This window comes from Delphinus delphis, chromosome 5 (genome assembly GCF_949987515.2).
Source record: "Delphinus delphis chromosome 5, mDelDel1.2, whole genome shotgun sequence".
Taxonomy (NCBI): Eukaryota; Metazoa; Chordata; class Mammalia; order Artiodactyla; family Delphinidae; genus Delphinus; species Delphinus delphis.
The window spans coordinates 37,629,396-37,654,411 of record NC_082687.1 but is presented as its reverse complement, the minus strand read 5'-3'; the positions used below and the strand labels follow the sequence as shown (position 1 = coordinate 37,654,411).

At 34.9% G+C, this 25,016-nt stretch overlaps 1 protein-coding gene across 4 annotated transcripts in view; it reads left to right on the top strand.

Moving 5' to 3' along the window:
- The window catches only part of ARHGAP24 (Rho GTPase activating protein 24), a 767,082-nt gene that overhangs the window by 318,093 nt on the left and 423,973 nt on the right, over nt 1-25,016 (top strand). The window contains exon 2 of one of the 4 annotated variants that reach the window (XM_060012216.1): nt 16,989-17,065. The exons of the other annotated variants lie outside the window; for them this stretch is intronic. Within the exon in view, the coding sequence (XP_059868199.1) occupies nt 17,062-17,065 (4 nt within the window). The 5' untranslated portion in view covers nt 16,989-17,061. The remainder of the gene's footprint in view (nt 1-16,988; nt 17,066-25,016) is intronic. 4 annotated transcript variants of the gene reach the window in all.

Here is a 25,016-nt window from a genome sequence, read left to right as displayed (position 1 = left end):
TAAACACCCCAAAACATGTTAGCAGACTAAAATCCCAGAAGTGTGACAGGAGTGAAGAGCAGGGAAAGTGAGGAGATGGCTTATTGATTGCCCGACTCTGCTGATTTATTTTGATTGCGTTTGGGGTTCTTGTGAAATGGAGTGTCTTTACATTCCTGTATTGTGATGGAGGCCACTTATATGAGATCTTAACCTTTTTGCTCCAGCCCAACATAGTTTGACATGGTTTCATTTATATCTACACTCTATCCACTATTTTATTAATATCCAAATTACTACATTTTTGATACCAAAATGCAGTAATGTTTATAAACTATTCAAGATTTAATTGGACTTTTTCCCACAGCTGTATTTTTGTTAATAGTTTCACATGCCCATGTATTATTAGCATTAAAAAATATAGCTCATGCTTTTGGCTCATGCTATACATTTATGCTCTTTTCACACCTCTTCGAGTCTACCTTTTAGATATCTTACTATATTTGAGTCAAGCTTTCTTTATTCTCTGCAGTAGGACTTATCTCAGAAAACCAGGAAAGCTTTTAACTTTTCCATTAAAAAAATCAGCTTACACAATTCTGATGAATTTTCTAAAAGAAAAAAAAAGTCAGCACGGAAAGCCATTAACTTTTTAGACAAAAACCTTGGTTATATCTTCAGAGCATACTGCTGTTTGAGCCAAGAATGTTCTATACATAAGCGATACTAATTATTGAGCACCTACTGTGTGTCATGTCCTGTCCTAGGTTCTTTGCATGTTTTTAGCTCATTAAATTTAATCACTACAGTCAGTCTTTTGGAGACTGCTTTCCAGGGGAATAGGTGATATACTGTGGCTGCTTCAGTGCAGACTTGTCACCATTCCTGGAAGAAAGCATCCCACCAAATATTTTACTATTTGTGCATTGGCCATGAATGTCACCTACACAAGGAGCCACACCTGGGGTTCATAGAGAATTGTAGAGAGTATTCTCTGTGTTCCTGTTTTCTTAGGGAGTCAACCTTTTATTTTACTCTCATTCTTTATGTTAGAAAAATAGAAGCAGGTTTTTTGTAGGAACATTTATACTCCCCCATGGTGCCTGTTCTCAGAGGTGCAGGCTCTTAATCACTTAGTTCCATTTCCTTCCTTTGAAATAGAGATTATGGACCTAATGAATTCAGCATTTGTTTTGATGAACTTGTATTGATGAACACTAACTTGGACTGCACAGAGAATGAAATATGCTTTAAAGGTTTTTTTTCACACCTCAATACAACTTTCTTAAAATCAAATTATGAGATAAAAAGTAGTTGTCTGGGAAAACCCTAATGATTTTAAGTATTGGATACCAATAGTTTGGGGGCTACCTTGAAGCTGCTACTGAAGACCACAGGGGTCCTGCCTGTTGAAGAGAGAAGGACCACTCATGGGATGGTTTTTGCTGATTATTTCAATTTAACAAGCTTACTTTCTGATTTCTGGATTCTACTGGAAGTTGCTTTTTTTTTTTTTTTTTTTGCGGTATGCGGGTCTCTCACTGCTGTGGCCTCTCCCGTTGCGGAGCACAGGCTCCGGACGCGCAGGCTCAGCGGCCATGACTCACAGGCCCAGCTGCTCTGCGGCATGTGGGATCTTCCCGGGCTGGGGCACGAACCCGTGTCCCCTGCATCGGCAGGTGGACTCTCAACCACTGTGCCACCAGGGAAGCCCTGGAAGTTGCTTTACATAGTTACTGAAATTTTGAATGTGAATACCATTTTAATTACTCCTGTTGAACAACTGTCAGTAATACATTTATGAGTTTCTTATATAGAATATATTATTGAGGAAAAAATCTTCCTATCATCTTTAAAGATAAATAGTACTCAGTTTATTTATTTAGACTCATGCTTATGGAACAATTCTATTATGTTGTACTAATATTTTACTTTTAGGATTATTACACATGATCTGTACATTTGTAATGTAACTTATTTCCTAGGAGTTCAAGCAGTAATTTTATTCTTGAATCTTATTTAAAGTTCACTTCTGCTTCATCTATTGTGGGTCAGCAACATCCTGCACATTTGCTTCTTTCAGGAGACATGGGATAGATCAATGGAGTGTGTATAGGCATTCAGAGCACCAGAGAAAAGTATGATAGAAATGTTCAGTTACATTATGGTAGGGAAAGCTGAAGTGGGAATAGTTTCAGGGGACATTGCTGTCTTTTCTGAGGCTGTTTCTTATTAATAATTCATTATAATTTAGAATACAAAGTAATTTTGCATTTCTTCCATTCATCATAGCTCCAGCATATTTTCACTACCTCCTCATAAGCTTCACTTGTGATTTCTATGCAATTAGCAAACCCATTCATTATGTGTCAAATGTTGCACTAGGGTACAGAGTATTATGATGAACAGGGCATATTTTTTATTTGGGAAGGTAGGAGGTGCATATTAATAATAAAAAGGCAAAATTAAAAGTTTTGAGCCATAATGTTTCCATAAAAGTGGAACATTCAAATATGGCATTCAAATATGGCAAAGCCACTTCTAGCTTGAGGAAGCCTCTCTTCTTCTGAATGTCTCCTATTGCTAACCTCATCCACTCAGAGACCCTTATTTTACCTATGGAAAATTTTACCTGAGTGTGTTGAACTGTTTCACTCATCACTTCTTTCATACCTTTGTTCTCTTCTTGTCCGAGTAGGACAACTTAATGCTTTTTAGGTGCACTCATTCTCATATTGCTTCCTGAGCATCACTTTGAAAACAGAAATACTCTCTCAAAAACCTGCCAAGTATTTTTTTCTTCTTTTAAATGATTCCTGGAATTTTACCTCATGCACAAAATCTTTTGATTTGATCAAAGAAGTGGATATGGATTTTTCTGCTGCTCAACATTGACAGCAAACACCCATTTCTTCCCCTGATTTCCTGAGACATATATTCAATAAGTTTGCTTAGTACCTTTTATGCCAGGAACATAAACGAATCTGGAATGAGTTTCTCAAACACTGATAAGAGACAGGTGTATGAACAATAGATTACAATATGATATGGTCAGTGCTGTAATAGAAGTGTGTGTGTGAAGTGCATTATGAACACAAAGAATAGATTACCTAGCTCTGGGGAAACTGAAGAGTAGAACTGTGTGAGAAAGCAAAGAGAGAGAAAGTTGCTAAAAGAAGGAACCAGTCCATGCAAAGGAATAAAAGCATGAAAAAAGGTGTAGATTTGGGTCAGATTGTGGCATACCCTGTATTCCATATCATGACAGCTGGGTTTAAACAAGATATTACATGTAAAGTGATCAATGCAGGACTTTATACACAAAAGGCAAGAAAAAAGTATGAGCTATCTGTGTTAAAAATACTGTTTCTTATTTTTAATCGTAATAATCCAGGAAGATATCAGGAGTACTTGGAGAATTTTAAGCAGCAAAATTAATGAGTAGATATGCTACAGAAAAATGGCTCTGGCATCAGTTTAAAATAGGGATTGGAGGGAGAAAGATTGAGGGATAGAAGATCAGTTGGCAGTTGTAACAATAATGTAGGCAAAGTGTAATTAGGTTCTAATGACATGGGTTTGAGAATTAACCTCTTTATATCTCTTTCATCATCTGTAAATGTCAGGATTATAATAGCATCTAATTCATAGGATTTTCATGAAGATTAAATGAGTTAACATTTTCAAAGCTCTTATAACAATGCCTTGTTAGTACTATGTGTTTGTTAAACAAAATTCAAACAGATGAATATTGCTTGTATGTCTTTTGCATATGCATGAGTCCTAGATTGTTGTAACTGGACATGAATTGTATTCATGTCACATTCTCTGCATAGGCAGTAATAAAGAATTGTTCATTTCAGTTGATTCTAGTTATAGTGATATTCAATTGATACTTGTCTATTTAACACCATGAAAGATAGAGACAAGTCTTGGTCCTCTGGGTCAAATACATAATAACACCTTGACTACTCTTCAGCTGGTTATCGTCAGTGATGGCAAAATCCCTTTGTACATATCATGTATAGTCATTGTAGTATATCAGGGGTACAGATATTTTAAAGGTTATGTGCACATAAACATAAAAAGATTTTGTTGTTGTCATCAAGTATTCTATCGGAGCTCAAATTTATTTCCAAGAGGAGACCGTGAGCTATAGTGTTCTAGATGCACCAGTCCTAAATCAAATTATAGATTTTGGCAAGTACACTGTGATGCATAATTCTGTGGCATGCTGCTCCTATGTCTGATGAAATAAAGCACCTGTTTCTTTATAATCTAATTTTATTTAATTTTGTACTATGAAAAGACACACTTGACTTGATCTAATCTTCTGATTTTAAGTGTAAGGTAATTGCTGATTGAGAGTAAAATGCTGGTGAAACCTGTCAGAGGACTTACTTAAGTTCAATTGGCCTGAAATCTTTTGGATCACTCTTTCCTTGGCTTTTCATCATCATTTCTCAAGTTCAGAATTATTGACATTCTTGGTCAGATAATTTTTTGTTATGCGGGGACTGACTTGTGGGACGTTTAGCAGAATTCCTGGCCTTTACTCACTAGAAACTAGGAGAACCCCTTTTCTCTAGTTTCAACAACCAAAAATACCTCCCAATATTGTCAAATGTCTTCAGAAGAGTTAGGGTGGGGATCACCCCTGAGAGCAACTGTTCTAAATAATGATTAACAGACACTAAAAGGATGCAGTTTTCCTGAGTCATGCAGCTGGGATATCAATTTGCTCAGGGTTCATCTCAGCAATTTCAGTTTTTTACTAACCTTCTTCAGGCAAGAAGTTTATCTCTTGGGTTTCCCCAAATATGTTAAAAGTATTTTCTTCCAAGTCATTTTACTGGCTTATTAATATTTTAGTTATCCCATTTAGGAGGTTTCTGCCAAGCAAAAGCTTCTGGTTGACTATAAAGCTAATTTCTTCAATTTTATATTTGGCCATATGAATGTTGTGCTATTAAAAACAAACCTTTCCACTTCATTTTGCCTCTTTTGAGAATTAGTTAATTTAAATCTGTTCATATTATATTAACAATGCCAAGGACTAAAGTGGCGTTCAACTAATATTTGTTGAACGCTTGAATGTATGAAAAAATGGACCTTAGTCTCATGTGTATTTATTATGGTGAAAGAATTACTTTTCAGTTCACTTAAAAAAGAGATCTGCTTCTTAATTAAAAAAGAAAAAGAAAAAGAAAATAGAAGGGCCATGTAATCCTCCAGGCCTACTTAACAGGTGAATATTCCTGAGCTACTTTTCATTTTTATCAAAAAAGTAGGGGTCTAGTGGGTATAAAAATAGGGAAAAAAATCATTAGGTATGAAGCCAGTGAAGTTCTAACAAATGTCTACTGCATTTTCCAAATGGATGAGAATCATGATAAGCTGTTTCTTTGCCTTCACAGTGTAGTACTACCTTATGAGAACTTCTCCTATGTAGATATTTGCTCTGGGTTGTTTCACTGTGTTATTTAACTTTCAGAAGACTATTTTCTTTACCGCCTTTACTAGTCCAGAGGGCTTGTTACTTTGCAAGTCTCCAGGAACACAGTGCATCAGCTCTCCCTATTGTACATTTTTATCACCCTCATTTTGCAGGACAGAGGTACTTGGAATGCATTTCTGGATTGTGATTTTCCAATAAGTACCCAAATAACACTTTATTGAGAAATATAACACTGATATATTTAATACTGGCTTTATTAATTGTTCCATATGTAATATCTGACCCCCCCCAAATAGATTGTAAGCTCTCTGTAATTAGAAATTACATCTGACATTCTTTAACATTCTCTAGTATAAGAATAGAGTCAGAAATCATTCAGTGAATCTGGATTCTCTTCTTGGATGGTATTATTTTATGTATTTAATTATTCAAGAATTTCTAGGAAATTCATTCTAAAGAGAGTTGGCACTTAGCAAATTTTGCCCAAGGAAATAATTAAGGAGTAAATGAGTATTAGGCCTTAGGTTTTTTTATTTGCATAAGTGCAGGGATTATTTTCCATAATCAAGGTATTTGGGGTTCTAAGAGTAAGTTTCATGCAGTTTGTTAGTATTCTATAATTTTCTAGAAACACAAATTACACAGACGGGGTGATTAGTTTCCCTTTCTGTGTAAAATTCTATCTTTCCTTTTTTAGGGTATATGTGTTAAGCATTAGTCAATGGGAATCTTGTGTACCAACTTTTTGACCAAGACCCACAAGTACAGCAGCTGGCCACACCTAGAGGTTAAAAAATACAAGACCAAGAGAAGAAGATAAAACGAAGATTTCAATGAAAGAAATGCACAGCAAATTCTGGGAGATGACATTACTGTTGGCAAGATACACTGATGATATATTTTGTTCACTGCTTTGTCCCCAACAATTAGAACAGTATCTGGAGCATAGGAAACTATCAATGAATAATTTTTCAGTGAATGAGTAGATTAGTGATATCGAAGAACATAAGTTCTTTAAGCATAGGACTTTGACATTGAGTGGGTGTGTTGGAGGGATGAGGAATGAATTTCTACATACTTCATAAGTGACCTTCCAGGTCTAACTAATTTACAGCTTCTCTAAACCATTTTGATTTTAGGCTGATCATTGTAGGAAAGGAGAAGCATCTCAATACCTAGTGTTTTATTACTGGCCTTGCAACTTATGTTTTATTAAATCCTTAATATAGGTATTTCAACTCTCTTAGCTTTAAATATAAGATAAATACCTTTGCTGAGTATAGTACTTTGCTCTTTCATTAAGTACTCATATTTGTTGTTTGTTTTTGTTCTCACAGCAATCCTACAAAATGAGTTTTTATTTCCTCCATTTAGCAAGTGAAGCTTGTAAACTGAGTTGTATGAACTAGCTTCATCCGCAGCCTTCTTATTTCAAAAATCCATCTCCTTTCCACATCATGCTGAATCAGTGACCAGTTTCTATGGTTCTCTTTGTAATGAACGTCTATTAACTGTAGAGTCCTAAGTTCCATTTGGATATATAGTAAAATTGCAAAGCACAAACTTTTATCAAGTTATAGTAGCAACTTGGCCACATAAGTGATAATGGAGATGATAGATACCATTATTTTCAGGAATCAATATTAAAGTCATAATGTGAAATGAATTGGGATTTAAAAATTTAGAAGTATGTAGTAGCACATTTCATTTGTTCCTATTTTGTCTTTTTGTGAGTGATAGTGTTTCATTTAGGGTCCTTGTCAGAAAATAAAATTCACCCCATAGGGGTGAATGAAGAGATTTTAAGGAAAGAATTCCTTATCAAGACAGAGAAAAACAGAATGATCCTACAGGAATGAGGGCTGTGGAGAATAATTGACAAATGGAGGATAATTAACTCAAATACTTATACTGAGGATTGGATAATTAATTTTTGAAACATTATCTCTCTCTGTATCCATAATCATGCCAGTCTATGTAATTTTCTTCCAATAGAGAATATATGGTTCAATTGGAGAATACATTTGGAATTATAAAAGCATCTTTATCTACAGTTTGATCCTGCAGAATTTAGTTTCGCCATGAAAGACTTTAACACCAAATATAATGTTTTGTGGTCTTTGAAAGGAGAAACTACAAATACTGTGAACACACCATAAACATTTGAATATCAGTTAGATCTGACAACAGTTATTCCTAGTGGCATATTATTTTCCATGATTGTCTGCCATTTCATGATTTGCTGCATGAAAAAAAAACTTTGTGCTATGACCACTCTAATCTTGTCACTGCTAGGAAGTCTCAACAAATCCTTAGTATATAATGCTATTTTTATATTGTCCACTGCTTTCTGTCAGTGATGGAAAACTTCTGAGTTCCTGAGTTCGTTCTAGTCACTGATCAGTGGCAGCTCTCAATAGACAAAAGCCAGTTCTGTCAACAAAAGGTGTTGACTTGGGAGAGGAAAACTCTTTGCTACGACCATGGGGTGACACCTGGAACAAAATCACCTTCAAGGTCATGGTTTTGTGTTTTGCTTTCAATATGTGAGAGCTTATAAAAGCCTAAAAAGTGTTCTAACAGTCTGAGATAAAATATATAGCAAGAGTATTTAGCAGAGAGTTAAAAAAAGTAGCTACTAGATATGTTTGTGAGTGGGATTATAGTATTAATTCTCAAATGAAATGTTTCCTATGAATCAAGAAATCTCCATAATAATTCTCATCTTGAGGGAGGTGACGTCATTTTTATCCTTTTGTTGTTACTGTTTTTATTGTTAATTTTGCCCATAAAGAAATATCCTAGTTTTCTAGCTAGGTAAGTGTACTTTAGTGAAATGCATTCAATGTTTTTCCTACATTTTCCTTTTAATTATTTTTACTTTCGACCTAAAATTTATATTGTTCTGTCAGTCAAGTTGCTTTGTTTAATTGTCTATTTTATTTGATATGCATTCAGCAATCAAAGTCTGAATGAAAATATTCTCTAAAATGAACTCTCTGCTGTTCCACACCTTTGAGAATGTAGTTTTTAGCACTTAATCAGCTTTATAGGCTAAACTATTCTTCATGATTTACTGCATAGAAAAAGGGGTATCCTGCCTCATCAGTGGGGGTAGAATATACCTTTGGATTCTAAGGTGCTATTTATATAATCTGAAATACACCTCTCAACCACTGTTTCAGCTGTCAAATGCCAAACATAAAGATGTTAGCAAATTTTGTGTTTTTTGTGGATATGATTATTATGTGATTATAAATATTATTGTAACTATAAAATCAGTATATATTCAAATGCAATAAAATCCCATTTAACATTCTAAATATATTATGATAATCACTAATTTAAAAATCTGAGAAAGATTTTAACTAAATAACTAGCTTATGTTAAGTTGTTCTCTTCCCAGGATACAGAGGACATATAGGGCATTATAACCTTAGTTGAGATGCTTTTACCTATACATCAATGAGCCTGCTCAACATGCACATGAGAGCTCAGTAATTGGAGAATTAGAAGTCTGCAAGTCCTGGATAATGGAATAAATGAGTGGAATGATCTGAGGCAAACAGAACTAGTCTAGGGAAGCCTGTGAAGCAGCCAACACTAGCATGGAGGTTATAGCAGATGTGTGTGTGTGTATATATATATATATATATGTCTTATATATTAGATATAAGAATTAGACATAGAAATGAAAAGTGTTACCAGTAAGGAAAGGTAAATTTGGGGTAACTTGAAAAAGATACCAGGGAAAAGAAGGAAGTATTATTGACTGCCTTCTCTTCATTAAGCTCTGGATACACCCAGTTTTATGCAAATCACACAATAATCAGCAAGTTTGGTTTTTGTAAATAACTTCCTTAAGTTATGAATAATTAATATCAATCTTTAAGTTGTTAATTGGTTATTGTCAATAACTGCCTTAGGTTTTTTTTTTTTTTTTTAACATCTTTATTGGGGTATAATTACTTTACAATGGTGTGTTAGTTTCTGCTTTATAACAAAGTGAATCAGTTATACATATACATATGTTCCCATATCTCTTCCCTCTTGCGTCTCCCTCCCTCCCACCCTCCCTATACCACCCCTCCAGGCTGTCACAGAGCACCGAGCCAATATCCCTGTGCCATGCGGCTGCTTCCCACTAGCTATCTACCTTACTACGTTTGTTAGTGTGTATATGTCCATGACTCTCTCGCCCCGTCACAGCTCACCCTTCCCCCTCCCCATAACCTCAAGTCCGTTCTCTAGGAGGTCTGCGTCTTTATTCCTGCCTTACCCCTAGGTTCTTCATGACATTTTTTTTTCTTAAATTCCATATATATGTGTTAGCATACTGTATTTGTCTTTTTCTTTCTGACTTACTTCACTGTGTATGACAGACTCTAGGTCTATCCACCTCATTACAAATAGCTCAATTTCGTTTCTTTTTATGGCTGAGTAATATTCCATTGTATATATGTGCCACATCTTCTTTATCCATTCATCCGATGATGGGCACTTAGGTTGTTTCCATCTCCGGGCTATTGTAAATAGAGCTGCGATGAACATTTTGGTACATGACTCTTTTTGAATTTCGGTTTTCTCAGGGTATATGCCCAGTAGTGGGATTGCTGGGATATATGGTAGTTCTATTTGTAGTTTTTTAAGGAACCTCCATACTGTTCTCCATAGTGGCTGAACCAATTCACATTCCCACCAGCAGTGCAAGAGTGTTCCCTTTTCTCCACACCCTCTCCAGCATTTATTGTTTCTAGATTTTTTGATGATGGCTATTCTGACTGGTGTGAGATGATATCTCATTGTAGTTTTGATTTGCATTTCTCTAATGATTAATGATGTTGAGCATTCTTTCATGTGTTTGTTGGCAGTCTGTATATCTTCTTTGGAGAAATGTCTATTTAGGTCTTCTGCCCATTTTTGGATTGGGTTGTTTGTTTTTTTGTTGTTGAGCTGCATGAGCTGCTTGTAAATTTTGGAGATTAATCCTTTGTCAGTTGCTTCATTTGCAAAGATTTTCTCCTGTTCTGAGGGTTGTCTTTTCATCTTGTCTATGGTTTCCTTTGCTGTGCAAAAGCTTTGAAGTTTCATTAGGTCCCATTTGTTTATTTTTGTTTTTATTTCCATTACTCTAGGGGGTGGGTCAGAAAGAATCTTGCTGTGATTTATGTCATAGAGTGTTCTGCCTATGTTTTCCTCTAATAGTTTGATAGTTTCTGGCCTTACATTTAGGTCTTTAATCCATTTTGAGCTTATTTTTGTGTATGGTGTTAGGGAGTGTTCTAATTTCATTCTTTTACATGTACCTGTCCAGTTTTCCCAGCACCATTTATTGAAGAGGCTGTCCTTTTTCCACTGTACATTCCTGCCACCTTTATCAAAGATAAGGTGTCCATATGTGCATGGGTTTATCTCTGGGCTTTCTATCCTGTTCCATTGATCTATCTTTCTGTTTTTGTGCCAGTACCATACTGTCTTGATAACTGTAGCTTTGTAGTATAGTCTGAAGTCAGGGAGCCTGATTCCTCCAGTTCCTTTTTTTGTTCTCAAGATTGCTTTGGCTATTCGGGGTCTTTTGTGTTTCCATACAAATTGCGAAATTTTTTGTTCTAGTTCTGTGAAAAATGCCAGTGGTAGTTTGATAGGGATTGCATTGAATCTATAGATTGCTTTGGGTAGTAGAGTCATTTTCACAATGTTGATTCTTCCAATCCAAGAACATGGTATATCTCTCCATCTATTTGTATAATCTTTAATTTCTTTCATCAGCGTCTTATAGTTTTCTGCATACAGGTCTTTTGTCTCCTTAGGTAGGTTTACTCCTAGATTTTTTATTCTTTTTGTTGCAATGGTAAATGGGAGTGTTTTCTTGATTTCACTTTCAGATTTTTCATCATTAGTATATAGGAATGCCAGAGATTTCTGTGCATTAATTTTGTATCCTGCTACTTTACCAAATTCATTGATTAGCTCTAGTAGTTTTCTGGTAGCATCTTTAGGATTCTCTATGTATAGGATCATGTCATCTGCAAACAGTGACAGCTTTACTTCTTCTTTTCCGATTTGGATTCCTTTTATTTCCTTCTCTTCTCTGATTGCTGTGGCTAAAACTTCCAAAACTATGTTGAATAAGAGTGGTGAGAGTGGGCACCCTTGTCTTGTTCCTGATCTTAGTGGAAATGCTTTCAGTTTTTCACCATTGAGGATGATGTTTGCTGTGGGCTTGTCGTATATGGCCTTTATTATGTTGAGGAAAGTTCCCTCTATGCCTACTTTCTGCAGGGTTTTTATCATAAATGGGTGTTGAATTTTGTCAAAAGCTTTCTCTGCATCTATTGAGATGATCATATGGTTTTTCTCCTTCAGTTTGTTAATACGGTTTATCACATTGATAGATTTGCGTATATTGAAGAATCCTTGCATTCCTGGAACAAACCCCACCTGATCATGGTGTATGATCCTTTTAATGTGCTGTTGGATTCTGTTTGCTAGTATTTTGTTGAGGATTTTTGCATCTATGTTCATCAGTGATATTGGCCTGTAGTTTTCTTTCTTTGTGACATCCTTGTCTGGTTTTGGTATCAGGGTATGGTGGCCTCGTAGAATGAGTTTGGGAGTGTTCCTCCCTCTGCTATATTTTGGAAGAGTTTGAGAAGGATAGGTGTTAGCTCTTCTCTAAATGTTTGATAGAATTCGCCTGTGAAGCCATCTGGTCCTGGGCTTTTCTTTGTTGGAAGATTTTTAATCACAGTTTCAATTTCAGTGCTTGTGATTGGTCTGTTCATATTTTCTATTTCTTCCTGATTCAGTCTTGGCAGGTTGTGCATTTCTAAGAATTTGTCCATTTCTTCCAGATTGTCCATTTTATTGGCATAGAGTTGCTTGTAGTAATCTCTCATGATCTCTTTTATTTCTGCAGTGTCAGTTGTTACCTCTCCTTTTTCATTTCTAATTCTATTGATTTGAGTCTTCTCCCTTTTTTTCTTGATAAGTCTGGCTAGTGGTTTATCTATTTTGTTTATCTTCTCAAAGAACCAGCTTTTAGTTTTATTGATCTTTGCTATTGTTTCCTTCATTTCTTTTTCATTTATTTCTGATCTGATTTTTATGATTTCTTTCCTTCTGCTAGCTTTGGGGTTTTTTTGTTCTTCTTTCTCTAATTGCTTGAGGTGCAAGGTTAGGTTGTTTATTCTAGATGTTTCCTGCTTCCTAAGGTGGGCTTGTATTGCTATAAACTTCCCCCTTAGAACTGCTTTTGCTGCATCCCACAGGTTTTGGGTCGTTGTGTCTCCATTGTCATTTGTTTCTAGGTATTTTTTGATTTCCTCTTTGATTTCTTCAGTGATCACTTCATTATTAAGTAGTGTATTGTTTAGCCTCCATGTGTTTGTATTTTTTACAGATCTTTTCCTGTAATTGATATCTAGTCTCATGGCGTTGTGGTCAGAAAAGATACTTGATACAATTTCAATTTTCTTAAATTTGCCAAGGCTTGATTTGTGACCCAAGATATGATCTATCCTGGAGAATGTTCCGTGAGCACTTGAGAAAAATGTGTATTCTGTTGTTTTTAGATGGAGTGTCCTATAAATATCAATTAAGTCCATCTTGTTTAATGTATCATTTAAAGCTTGTGTCTCCTTATTTATTTTCATTTTGGATGATCTGTCCATGGGTGAAAGTGGGGTGTTTAAGTCCCCTACTATGAATGTGTTACTGTCAATTTCCCCTTTTATGGCTGTTAGTATTTGCCTTATGTATTGAGGTGCTCCTATGTTGGGTGCATAAATATTTACAATTGTTATATCTTCTTCTTGGATCGATCCCTTGATCATTATGTAGTGTCCTTCTTTGTCTCTTTTAATAGTCCTTATTTTAAAGTCTATTTTGTCTGATATGAGAATTGCTACTCCAGCTTTCTTTTGGTTTCCATTTGCATGGAATATCTTTTTCCATCCCCTTACTTTTAGTCTGTATGTGTCTCTAGGTCTGAAGTGGGTCTCTTGTAGACAGCATATGTAAGGGTCTTGTTTTTGTATCCATTCAGCTAATCTGTGTCTTTTGGTGGGAGCATTTAGTCCATTTACATTTAAGGTAATTATCGATATGTATGTTCCTATTCCCATTTTCTATATTGTTTTGGGTTCGTTATTATAGGTCTTTTCCTTCTCTTGTGTTTCTTGCCTAGAGAAGATCCTTTAGCATTTGTTGTAAAGCTGGTTTGGTGGTGCTGAACTCTCTCAGCTTTTGCTTGTCTGTAAAGGTTTTAATTTCTCCATCAAATCTGAATGAGATCCTTGCTGGGTAGAGTAGTCTTGGTTGCAGGTTTTTCTCCTTCATCACTTTCAGTATGTCCTGCCACTCCCTTCTGGCTTGTACGGTTTCTGCTGAAAGATCAGCTGTTAACCTTATGGGGATTCCCTTATGTGTTATTTGTTGTTTTTCCCTTGCTGCTTTTAATATGCTTTCTTTGTATTTAATTTTTGACAGTTTGATTAATATGTGTCTTGGCGTATTTCTCCTTGTATTTATCCTGTATGGGACTCTCTGTGCTTCCTGGACTTGATTAACTATTTCCTTTCCCATATTAGGGAAGTTTTCAACTATAATCTCTTCAAATATTTTCTCAGTCCCTTTCTTTTTCTCTTCTTCTTCTGGAACCCCTATAATTCGAATGTTGGTGCGTTTAATGTTGTCCCAGAGGTCTCTGAGACTGTCCTCAGTTCTTTTCATTCTTTTTTCTTTATTCTGCTCTGCAGTAGTTATTTCCACTATTTTATCTTCCAGGTCACTTATCCGTTCTTCTGCCTCAGTTATTCTGCTATTGATCCCATCTAGAGTATTTTTAATTTCATTTATTGTGTTGTTCATCGTTGCTTGTTTCATCTTTAGTTCTTCTAGGTCCTTGTTAACTGATTCTTGCATTTTGTCCATTCTATTGTCCATTCTATCTCCAAGATTTCGGATCAACCTTACTATCATTATTCTGAATTCTTTTTCAGGTAGACTGCCTATTTCCTCTTCATTTGTTAGGTCTGGTGCATTTTTATCTTGCTCCTTTATCTGCTGTGTGTTTTTCTGTTTTCTCATTTTGCTTATCTTACTGTGTTTGGGGTCTCCTTTTTGCAGGCTGCAGGTTCGTAGTTCCTCCTGTTTTTGATGTCTGTCTCCAGTGGCTAAGGTTGGTTCAGTGGGTTGTGTAGGCTTCCTGGTGGAGGGGACTAGTGCCTGTGTTGTGGTGGAAGAGGCTGGATCTTGTCTCTCTAGTGGGCAGGTTCACGTCTGGTGGTGTGTTTTGGGGTGTCTGTGGCCTTATTATGCCTTAGGTTTTCAGCACTAGGAAGTGGTTGGGCTGGGCTCTGTCAGACCAGGAAGGTCTGCTCTCTTGTCACATCCTCCAACAAAAGGATGCATAATAGTTGGGGACAACAAAAGGGGCCAGTGTGTTGACAGATTTGCCTGGTTACAGGTAGAATGTATTGGTCTGTTTATTGGGAGAGAAGGCAGTTGGAGAAGATTAAGTGAGATGGAAATATGTGAGGGTTCAAAGAAGGATGGTAAGGAAAAATTAGTGACTTCTGAAAACACAGGATCAGCTATGTGAAATAGAGTGTAGTAGCTAGTCCCCATATTATGTTAATGTTTAGTTATGCATAAGGTTATTTGTACAAAGCCTCCAGTTGCCAATCAGACATATGTGACATCAGTGGGATCACACCTTTTGACCTCCCTACTTTTCCAACCTAATCAAAGGCACTAGTAGTGACCTCAGGGCAGTAGATAAAAGTGACTGAACAAGGGGATCATGATTGTTCTCCCTCCAGTTCAAATCACATTTAGCCAAGATCTGCTGGGCTGCTTCTGGCTGTATTTACAAGTTAAAGACAATAACTTCCCTAAAGCTGTGTATTTAATTAAGTGGGTCTGAATGTCTCCCAAGACAAGGAGTTGAAGTATGTAGAACACACACATTCCAACTCAAAGTCCAAGTGTGTTATTTCCTAGAGCTCAGTTGCAAAATATAATTATAAAATGCCTCAAATTTAGCTGATAGATTTTCCATTGATGTTTAGAAGCACAAAAATGCATTATTTGTATAGCTTCATTCATTTCATACTTTTTAATAGATGGTAAATAAATTGCACCTTTTTGTTAAATGGTAAGAAGTTAAAAATAAAAAGCTGAAGAAAAAATGGCCATTATATTCAGAATTATTCCTCACTATTGCAAGTCAGACACAAACTATCCAACTTGTGTATGAAGAGCATGCATTCAATTCAATTCAATAAATATAACACTACTAATTGAAACGAGGGAGTCAGCTATATGGTAAATACGTAACAACGTAGAAATTGGCAATTACCATGTGATTGGTAGCACACAAATTGAATGCAGGTTAGGAAGGGCTCAGGAGATTTAAGGCAGAAATGAGTCTCCACATTACCTTATTGACAATCCTAGTGATGACTAAAACAAAGGAACCCATAAAACTTACAAGAAGGGATGTGATTTGGTTATGGAGAATAACCAGTTCCAAAGCAGAATGTTGTCACATCTGAATCACATAGCCCTTCCTAATGCCCATTAAATTCTTCATAAACGCTCTTCTCCCCACCCCACCCCACAAAAGACTAAGACAGAGTTTACTCAAAATTTCTATGATGCAGTTTGATGTATGTGTGTGTGTCTATGAATATGTCTCTTAGTCCCTCATGCAATTTAAAAGACCTGCATCCCTAAATTATGGCTTTATTTCTCTATTTTCTTCACTATTGATTTTCTTGGAAAAGCAAACTTGCTAGTCCATACTCACTACCTCCATTTTTTCCCCGTTTCCATTTTAATTCCATTTCTATCACTCTGAAACTCTTTCTGCTTAAACCGTCTAGTCATCTCCAATCCCCAAACTTGGTGGCCCTTCTGCAGTTTCCCACCTACTTAGCCTTGATGCTTCTCTCTCTACATCATTCGTTCTTACAGTTCTTTCCTCTTTGACTTCCTTCATACCGCTGTCCTAAACGCTGACTGTTCTGGCAGTTCCTTAGCCATCTCTTCCATACGTTCTCCCATTGCTCACCTCTTGAATATTGAAAACATGAAGGGCTCTATTTTCAGTCTTCCCATTTGGTGATCCCTTGTTTCTCTTGACGTTAATTGTAACAGATATACCCTGACTTAGGTTACATCTCTAATGTTCAATGTTCATCTGTGTTTAATTCATTCAACAAATTTGACAATATTTATTGACTCTTATGTGCTAGGCACTGTTTCCATTGAAGTGATACAATTATGATCCTGTCCCCACACAAAAAGGACATAGTATTCTCAGAGAACATAGGGTCTACTCAGGTGAATAGACATTAATGAGAGAACCACACAGGTAAATATAAAATTATGCTTGTGGCAACTGCCACAGAGGAGAGGCATATGGTCCTATAAACACTTAAAACTTTATCAGAGAGATCAGCAAATGCTTCCCTGAGGAAGCCTTCAGTTCTTCGGATAAAGACTCAAGGATCACTCCATCACCCAAATGTTACTTTCTTTCCAGGTGACCTGTGCCTTATTGGGGGGTGTAGTTTCCATGTCCTGATGGCTGACGTGCTCAGGAGTATCACCTCTAGATGGGTGAGATTTCAATATTTCCATCTTTAATATAGGATCCCTATACTATATCCCTAGTCTAGGACATGAAGGTGCATCAGATAATATGCTACATTGTATTATTGTTTAGCACCCTCAATATAAGAGTCAGGCCATACACACATATCAGATATAGATGGAAATATATTATTGTACTTTTTTCTTTAGATATAATTACATATCACTGAAAATATACTGTATAGTGACTAAAATGTACTATCTTTGCCACTCATATCATGAATGGTTCCTTATGTTTTGTTTTCAAATCTATTCCAATACCTTTTTTATTACTCATTGAAACTCTGATCAAAATATCTACCTAATTGTAATAGATTGCTGATTTGCTGCTTTAACTGGTAAACAAAAGGTATGGGGGCTTTTGATCACAAAGGAGATTTAGTGTTCAGATTCCAAAATTTATAGCTATTTTACCAAATAAATAAATGATCATAATTATGACAAAAAATATTTCTTTGTAATAGGGGACTTTGGATACATCTTGTGAACTTAACTAAAGATCTTGAAGAAAGATGAGAAAGAGTGAGGAAGAATTTCTTTTTCATAAAACTGTCAATGAAAAATTACCATTAATGTGTTAACTTGGCTGATGTGATTTGAAGGATAGTGCCTTTTTGTGACAAAAAATACATACTCACTTAAAAAATATGTGTGACTATTTATGTTTCCAGTAAAAAAAAATATATATCTTATGAGCATTTCAGGTCCTAGGTAATTTTATATCAAGAATTAATATTCAAAGCCACAAGAATTTACTGCATTCCTACTATATACAATATGGGAAGCCATGATATCCCAAGCACATTTTTTGGGAAAGAGCCTTATTTGTTTCCAATTTATTCAAGGAAAAATTAATCAAGAGAAGGAAAATTATCTTTATTATCTTAGATACTCTATATAACTACCTTTTTTAAAAATAGTCTATCATTTGCATTTCAATCAATGGACAAGCAACATTGAGTACCCACTTCACGTTCAATTCTGGGCTATGCATGAGATTACAAAACACATGATTACAAAATATGAGAACACAAAACTTCTCAAATCCTCGACCTTGAGAAGTTTTCCATCTGGTTGGTAAGATAAGGATCGGGCTTAAGACACAATTAAAGAAACACACATCGATTATTGATGCAAGGTCTCCCCTCTTATGCTCAGCCATTCATACTTTAACATTCTTTATTTTCCTCTTTTGACTATTGACTCTAGTCCAGGGCAGAAAGTGTCTATTTTGAGCAATGAAAATATAGGACTTTAGTTTGAAAGAATGTGGACAAAAAACAATTCAAGTATAAAAATCCATATAGAGCCAAGAGATTCCTATAGGGAAAAATAATGTTTTTCCTGCCAAATTTTGAATGTATTCTCTACGGTAAGCTGGACTTTGGTATCTAGAAAAAGTTTTGCTTATTTGAGTTTTAAAACTCTTCTTTTGTCCGTGTTTACCTGTAGGCATCTACAATTGCAGAAAACTTTCTTTAGAATTGTGATTAACTCTTGGCATCACGTAGTATGCTTTGCTACAATGTTTAATTAGAAAAAATGAAGGATAACATGATAAAACATAAGAGTAAGACAAATTTTTTAACTTACAATTTAATATATACTAAGATGGCAAACCATTTTATTTAGATCCACTGTCTTAATGCTTTCAAAGAATACTTTAATATAAGTTCAGGGAATTATTTAATTCACATTAATATATTCTCTGAAAAAATAAATAGTCATCATTTATAAAATAAATTATAAAAATTACACCAAAGTATATATTGAGAAGAAGAGATTTGAGAATTATGTTATAAATGGAAACTAAGGCTATAACTTTTGTTTCTTAGGTTTTGCTAGCCTAAGTTACCACCTAATAGACAGCAGGTATTTCCACTAAATTTAAATTGGCTAAGTGAAAGGACAATCAGAAAAAAATCTTTGCAACTTTCAAATTTCAAATATATTTCTACTGTCTTCATTCTGAAGATTTATTTGAAAAGTACTGTGTTTCTAAAGGAGTTAGTCAACTACGTTTATGATATGGAAATAACCTAATTATGATTAGCAAACATTTTCATCTTTTTAAGCAAATCATTCCATTATTAAAACTAACCTGTATCAAAATAATTTATTATTTAGAGGTTTTATTTTTTAAAATACAAATTTTTAATGGCTCACTGATATTCATATGTATTAATATTTATAAATGAATACAACCAAATAACTTTAAAAAGTCTAATGTAATGGCATTTCAAATCAACATAGGACAAGGTAGGATACTTAAAGGCCCATTTTAAACATTATTAATAATTCGGTGCCACCAGTCTGTATGAGAACTTACTAAGAATATTCAGTTGGCTAACTTCATCTCAGTAATCATAAGATAGATGAATAAGACACAGTCCTTGCCCTTGAGATGATAGCAGTCTAAAAGTTATGATCAGCAAATTTTTTTACATCATCTTTATTTGGATATAATTTACATACCCAATCTGTACATACATAATTTAGATATAATTTACATATACTATTATGTGTAGTTTGATGAGTTTGACAAATATATATATTACTTTTGTAACCATTACCCCATATAAGATATATAATATTACCTTCGCCCTAGAAATTTCCCTTGTGATCCTTTATAGTCACCTCTGGCTCCAAACAATGACTGTTCCAATTTTTTTCCCCACCATAAACTAGTTTTGTCTATTCCAGAAATGTTATATGAATGAACACATATAATGACTAGGAAATATTTCTCCATAAGTCTTTCATGATTCTGCATGTCTCTTGTGAGCAGAGGTACTGACTGTTTTTTCCAAAGGTGTTTGTATAATGAACAACCTTGGAAGCTAGAGATGTCTTCTTCTGAGAAAAGAGCAAGTTTGTTATTGTTCAGTGCATTAGAGATAATGTGTCCGTTTGGGGTAAAGTCAGGCAGACTTACTGCCCATTATAATGGATTCAGGCTCCCGAAGCTCCCAGGTTCCTCTCCTGTAACATAACCCACTGTTTGGGCAGGTGTGGCACTCTAGCTAATCCTATTGCTGTGAGTAACAAAGTCCTTTGTCTGTGACCCAGGAGTCTTGTGTCTTCTGCCTGCATGAATGAAACTTACAAGCTTACACACTGAATAAAATCTCAGATCCTTCACAGTTCTTGGCACCAGTATGTATTCTTTTGTGTCTGGTTTCTTTAGCTTAAAGCTTTTGAGAATTATCCATGTTGTTTTACAAATTAATAATTAGTTCCTTTTCATTGCTGAGTTGTACTAATTGCATGATTATATCAAATTGGTTTATCTGTTCATTTGTTGATGCACATTTGAGTTGGTAGCAGTCTAGAAGTCAAGATCTGCACATTTTCTAAGTAGTAGTTTTTATACCATGTAATCCAATAGAGATATTTATAGAATGCTGTTAGAATACAGAAGAAGCAGTGATTAATCATGCAAAAGAAAACCTCACAGATGGGTTCACATTTGAGCTGGACCTTGAAGAATGAGTCTAATCTTCTTGAGAGTATAGAAGCCTGGCCTGTTGACCTATTAGAAAAAAAAAAAAGTTCTACTCAAGTTTCTTTATGTGCATGCATTTTATATATGTATATCTGTGCGTAAGAATTTTCTCTTTTATTTCCAAAAGTTGTATGCTTCAGTTCATCAGCATGATCAATCACTACAAAGTTTTGAGGGGTTAGTGGGGTGCTGTCCACCCTCCCCCATACTTAATAAATTAACAATAATTTAACTAATATGGGTTATTTATGTTTTCCCAATCTTATGCAGAGAATAAGTAAGAGCATATTTAGGAAGTGTTGCTCTTTTTATTGGTTTAGAACCTACAATCTCAGTAAGTATCCTTGTTTGGCAACTATAGCTTCAAAGCAAGTTTTCTGAATCTCTGGTCTTTTATACAAGCAGAAAGCTGTCCTGCAGCCTCTCCAATGTAGAAATCCCCTAAGCAGCTACTGCCCGGCCCATGCTCCAGTTTCCATCCTCTCAGCGCTCTTGTCACAGACAAGTCCTGATTCAGAGAACTTTGTTGGTGACAGAAGATGTAGTTCTATACATTTTGACTAATCATAATTCTTGGATCTTTGCGTTTATTCTTTGAATAAAATGGTCTCCCTTAGAAAAATTTGTTCTGAGCTAACTGTGTATCTCATATTAAGAAGCCCCTTGAAGAAATAAAATTCTTATAAATAAGTTTTATAATTAAATAGATAAGAGTAGCATATGTGAAATAACTAATAGCTAATTATGTTACTGACAGAGGTATATAGATAGTGGTTGAGTGTAAAATTTGGAACCAAACTGCTGGTTTGAATTCTGACTCTACAATTTACTACCTTTGTGATCTTGCATGAGTTACTTGACTGCTTTAGACCTTCTGTAAAATGAGGATTATTATAATAGTATCTATTTCACAAGGTTATTGTGAGGATTATATAAAAAGTATAATGCACTAATGACATTGCCTGGTGCGTGTTAAGTAATATGCACATTTGCTGTTGATGATAGTGATAATGATGATTACGATGATGAAGAAGAATGATTATTTTAGTTGTAGTAAGTTCCATGAAGGAAGAGGTAAGAATAAGCACTGTGTGTTTGTGTTAAATTGAGACACAGATTTGGACGACTGCTTCATAGGTGCTTATTGGGGGAGTAATGAACAATAAATTGGAAAGGCAAACTGGGTTAGATTATGACACTTTGAAAATGAGGCTAAATTTAAACATAATGTGCTATACAGTTGGAAGCTTTTGAAGGTTCTGGACTGTATAAAATACATGTTTAAGAATGATCAGTCTTGCAGTAGCACTAAGAGAGGGGCCCTTAGAAATATCAAAGAATGAAATCATCATATAGGTGTGAGGCAAAGGGGTGGTGGTGAGAGTAGAACAAAGCTAGTTACGATAGAGAGAATGGGGAGGGAAGATAGGAAAAAAGAATAGTTTAGCTCTGGGAGCAGGAAGAATACTATCATTAACTGTTGGTTTAGCTGGGCAGCAGAAAAATGATGATTGAATCTGGATTATTTAGCGATCTGTTAATGATAAAAATCCTGGTAACTGACCTTTATAGTATTACAAGATTCTGAATGGCAAAGCAAGACTGAATTGTGTTTATTATAGTTTTGATGACAATTATGATTATTTTTCTAATTAATTGGAAATTGGCCATCTGTTCATGTTATAAAAGACATTACTAGACTTCATATTTAATTAACCCGAGTGTTACATTTCACAACCATGTTGGAAAGAAGACTTTTTCTGCAACCATTAAAACATGTTTTATTTTTTCACTCTAAGATTGTAATTGAAGTTGTGCTAATACTTGAATTTTTATAAGTGACCCTTTATGTAATATCTCCATTTTATGTTTAAATTCTTAGACTTCTAAAGCAGCTCTATGAAAAATAAATACTGTTAGAATATTTCCTTAATAGTCTGTTAATTTTGTCTTATACATTTTTTATAACAATATTAAGCTATGATGTAATAAATATTTAAGTGCTCACTCTTTGTTCTGTCATTACAGTGTTTGTCCCTTCAGTTTTGGGGAATGCTAGTAAGTATACAGTGTGGTCTGTGTAAGGTGAGGTTGTAAGTATGAAGCAGTGTAGTTTGGTGGGAAAAAAAGGAAAAAAGAACTTCTTTTAAAAAAGCATCTTCTTAAAAAAATACCTGCTCAGATATTTGCTAGGTTTATGGCTTCAGCAAGTCACCTTAGCCATTTGGTTCCTACATATAACAGGGACATCAGTCCTGCTTTTTAAGGGTTCTGTCAGGAATTATATGGATTATAAGGAATGTATGGAATTCAGATTATATGAAATTTATGAGGAGCCTTATATATAAATACTGGTGATTATTATTATTTTTTGCAAGGTAATATGTCAGACATGTTAAAACATTATGGGTTCTAATTCTTACTGTTGTCACTCCTGGCTTTTCTCTCTCTCAGATAATTCCATTGCCATTTAAAAGTATACTTGCTTAAGTCTTTCAGCTTTGTTTTTTCACCCAACCTAGATCTCATGAGAGGTGAATTTGGGATTAGCATGAGTAATTTTCCAGCGTCTAGGGAGACCTTACTGAGCCAAGCAGGTGACTACAGATATTGGCACCCGCAGTGAGAGAACAGGTGTTAGTCAAGCTGTAATAAAATTTTTAGGACTTATACAACTTTGTACTTTTCCAACTGAAATGACACAGTGCTCCATAGTTTCTTTTTTTAAGGCAAAAAGGAACTTGTCCTTTTCACTGCTAATTTTCTCATAAAGTACCAAGCACACGAGCCTCATTCTTTTTTCCCTGGGTTAAGAGTGTCAAGTGTGCTACAGCACGGTGGGGCTTTATTTGCTGCCCTCTGCAAAGAACAGACAACCAGCAGTTTCTGAGCTTTTCACTTGACTGCTTTCAAGCTGCTGAAGGGGAAAGAGCAACAAGTCAATGTGGCAAAAGGTTCACATGGGAGGGTCTGTCCAGTATTAGAATTTTAAAAGTAAAAACTCAAAATGAAATATATGTGCATAAATATCAAGGTAAGAATATATTAGTGATAGATCTGGAAAATGAGCCTTCTCATGTATATATATATATATATATATATATATATATATATATATATATATATATATATATACACACACACACACACACACACACACACACACACACACACACGTATACATATTTGAAGAACAGAATTTGCTTCTCCTTTGTGTGTGTATATGTATATATACACATAAAACAAATATATATTTATTCTTATGACATAAATAGTTTTATGACTCAGATCACTTTTACTCATGGTCTTATTAAAATGTGTATGCTATTCTATGCTAGAGTTTATTTCTGTGTAATATTTGACAGGAAATGTAGAATTGTGAGTAAGACACAGTCTCTGCATCCACACTGCCTAGGTTTGAATGCATGGTTGTTTTTAAAGAGCCACTTATTAGAGGTAGGACTGTAGGTACCTTTTGGTACCTTAGTTTCCCTATCTGTAAAGTGGAAATAATAATCATACTTACTTCATAGAATTGTTTTGAGGATTAAATGAGTATATATACACACATAAGCACATATACACAAATACATATGTACACATATATATTGCTTAGAATAATGAGTAAACGCTATATATCAATATTCTTTATTAAACAAGTAAAATCATATTTCTATATAAAATATCATACAGATTTTCAGTGGTAGTTGTTTTTATAGTCTTCTAAATTAAGGCATGACATTTTCAAAAAATAAAATGATAAGATGCTAAAATGGCATAGCAATTCAATAAAGAGGGCCGGGAATAGAACAAGACTTCTACTCTATTTACTGTTCTTTTTCCTTTAGAAGTCTTAGCTGTAACTGAACTAGAAAAATTTTCCTACTAATCATGTTACCTCTAGAGGTACAATGCTGTTAAAAGACCATCTCTAAGAATCACAACATTGTAGAATTAACAGAAATCTTAGATATCAAATAGTTCATTCAACCTCTTTATTTTGTGGCTCAGAGGATTGAGACCAAGAGAATCAAAGGCTTTTCTTAAGGTCAGGTAGCTATTTAATTCCAAAACCATGTTTACTAACTTTTAGTGTTGTACCTTTTCTTTTCTTTTAATTTTTATTGGAGTAGAGTTGATTTACAATGTTGTGTTAGTTTCAGGTATACAGCAAAGTGAATCAGTTATACATATACATATATCCACTTTTTTTTTTTTTAGATTCTTTTCCCATATAGTCCATTACAGAGTATTGAGTAGATTTCCCTATGCTATACGACAGGCTCTTATTAGTTATCTATTTTATATATCGTAGTGTGTATATATCAATCCCAATCTCCCAATTTATTCCTCCCCACTATCCCCTGATAACCATAAGTTTGTTTTCTACATCCATGACTCTACTTCTGTTTT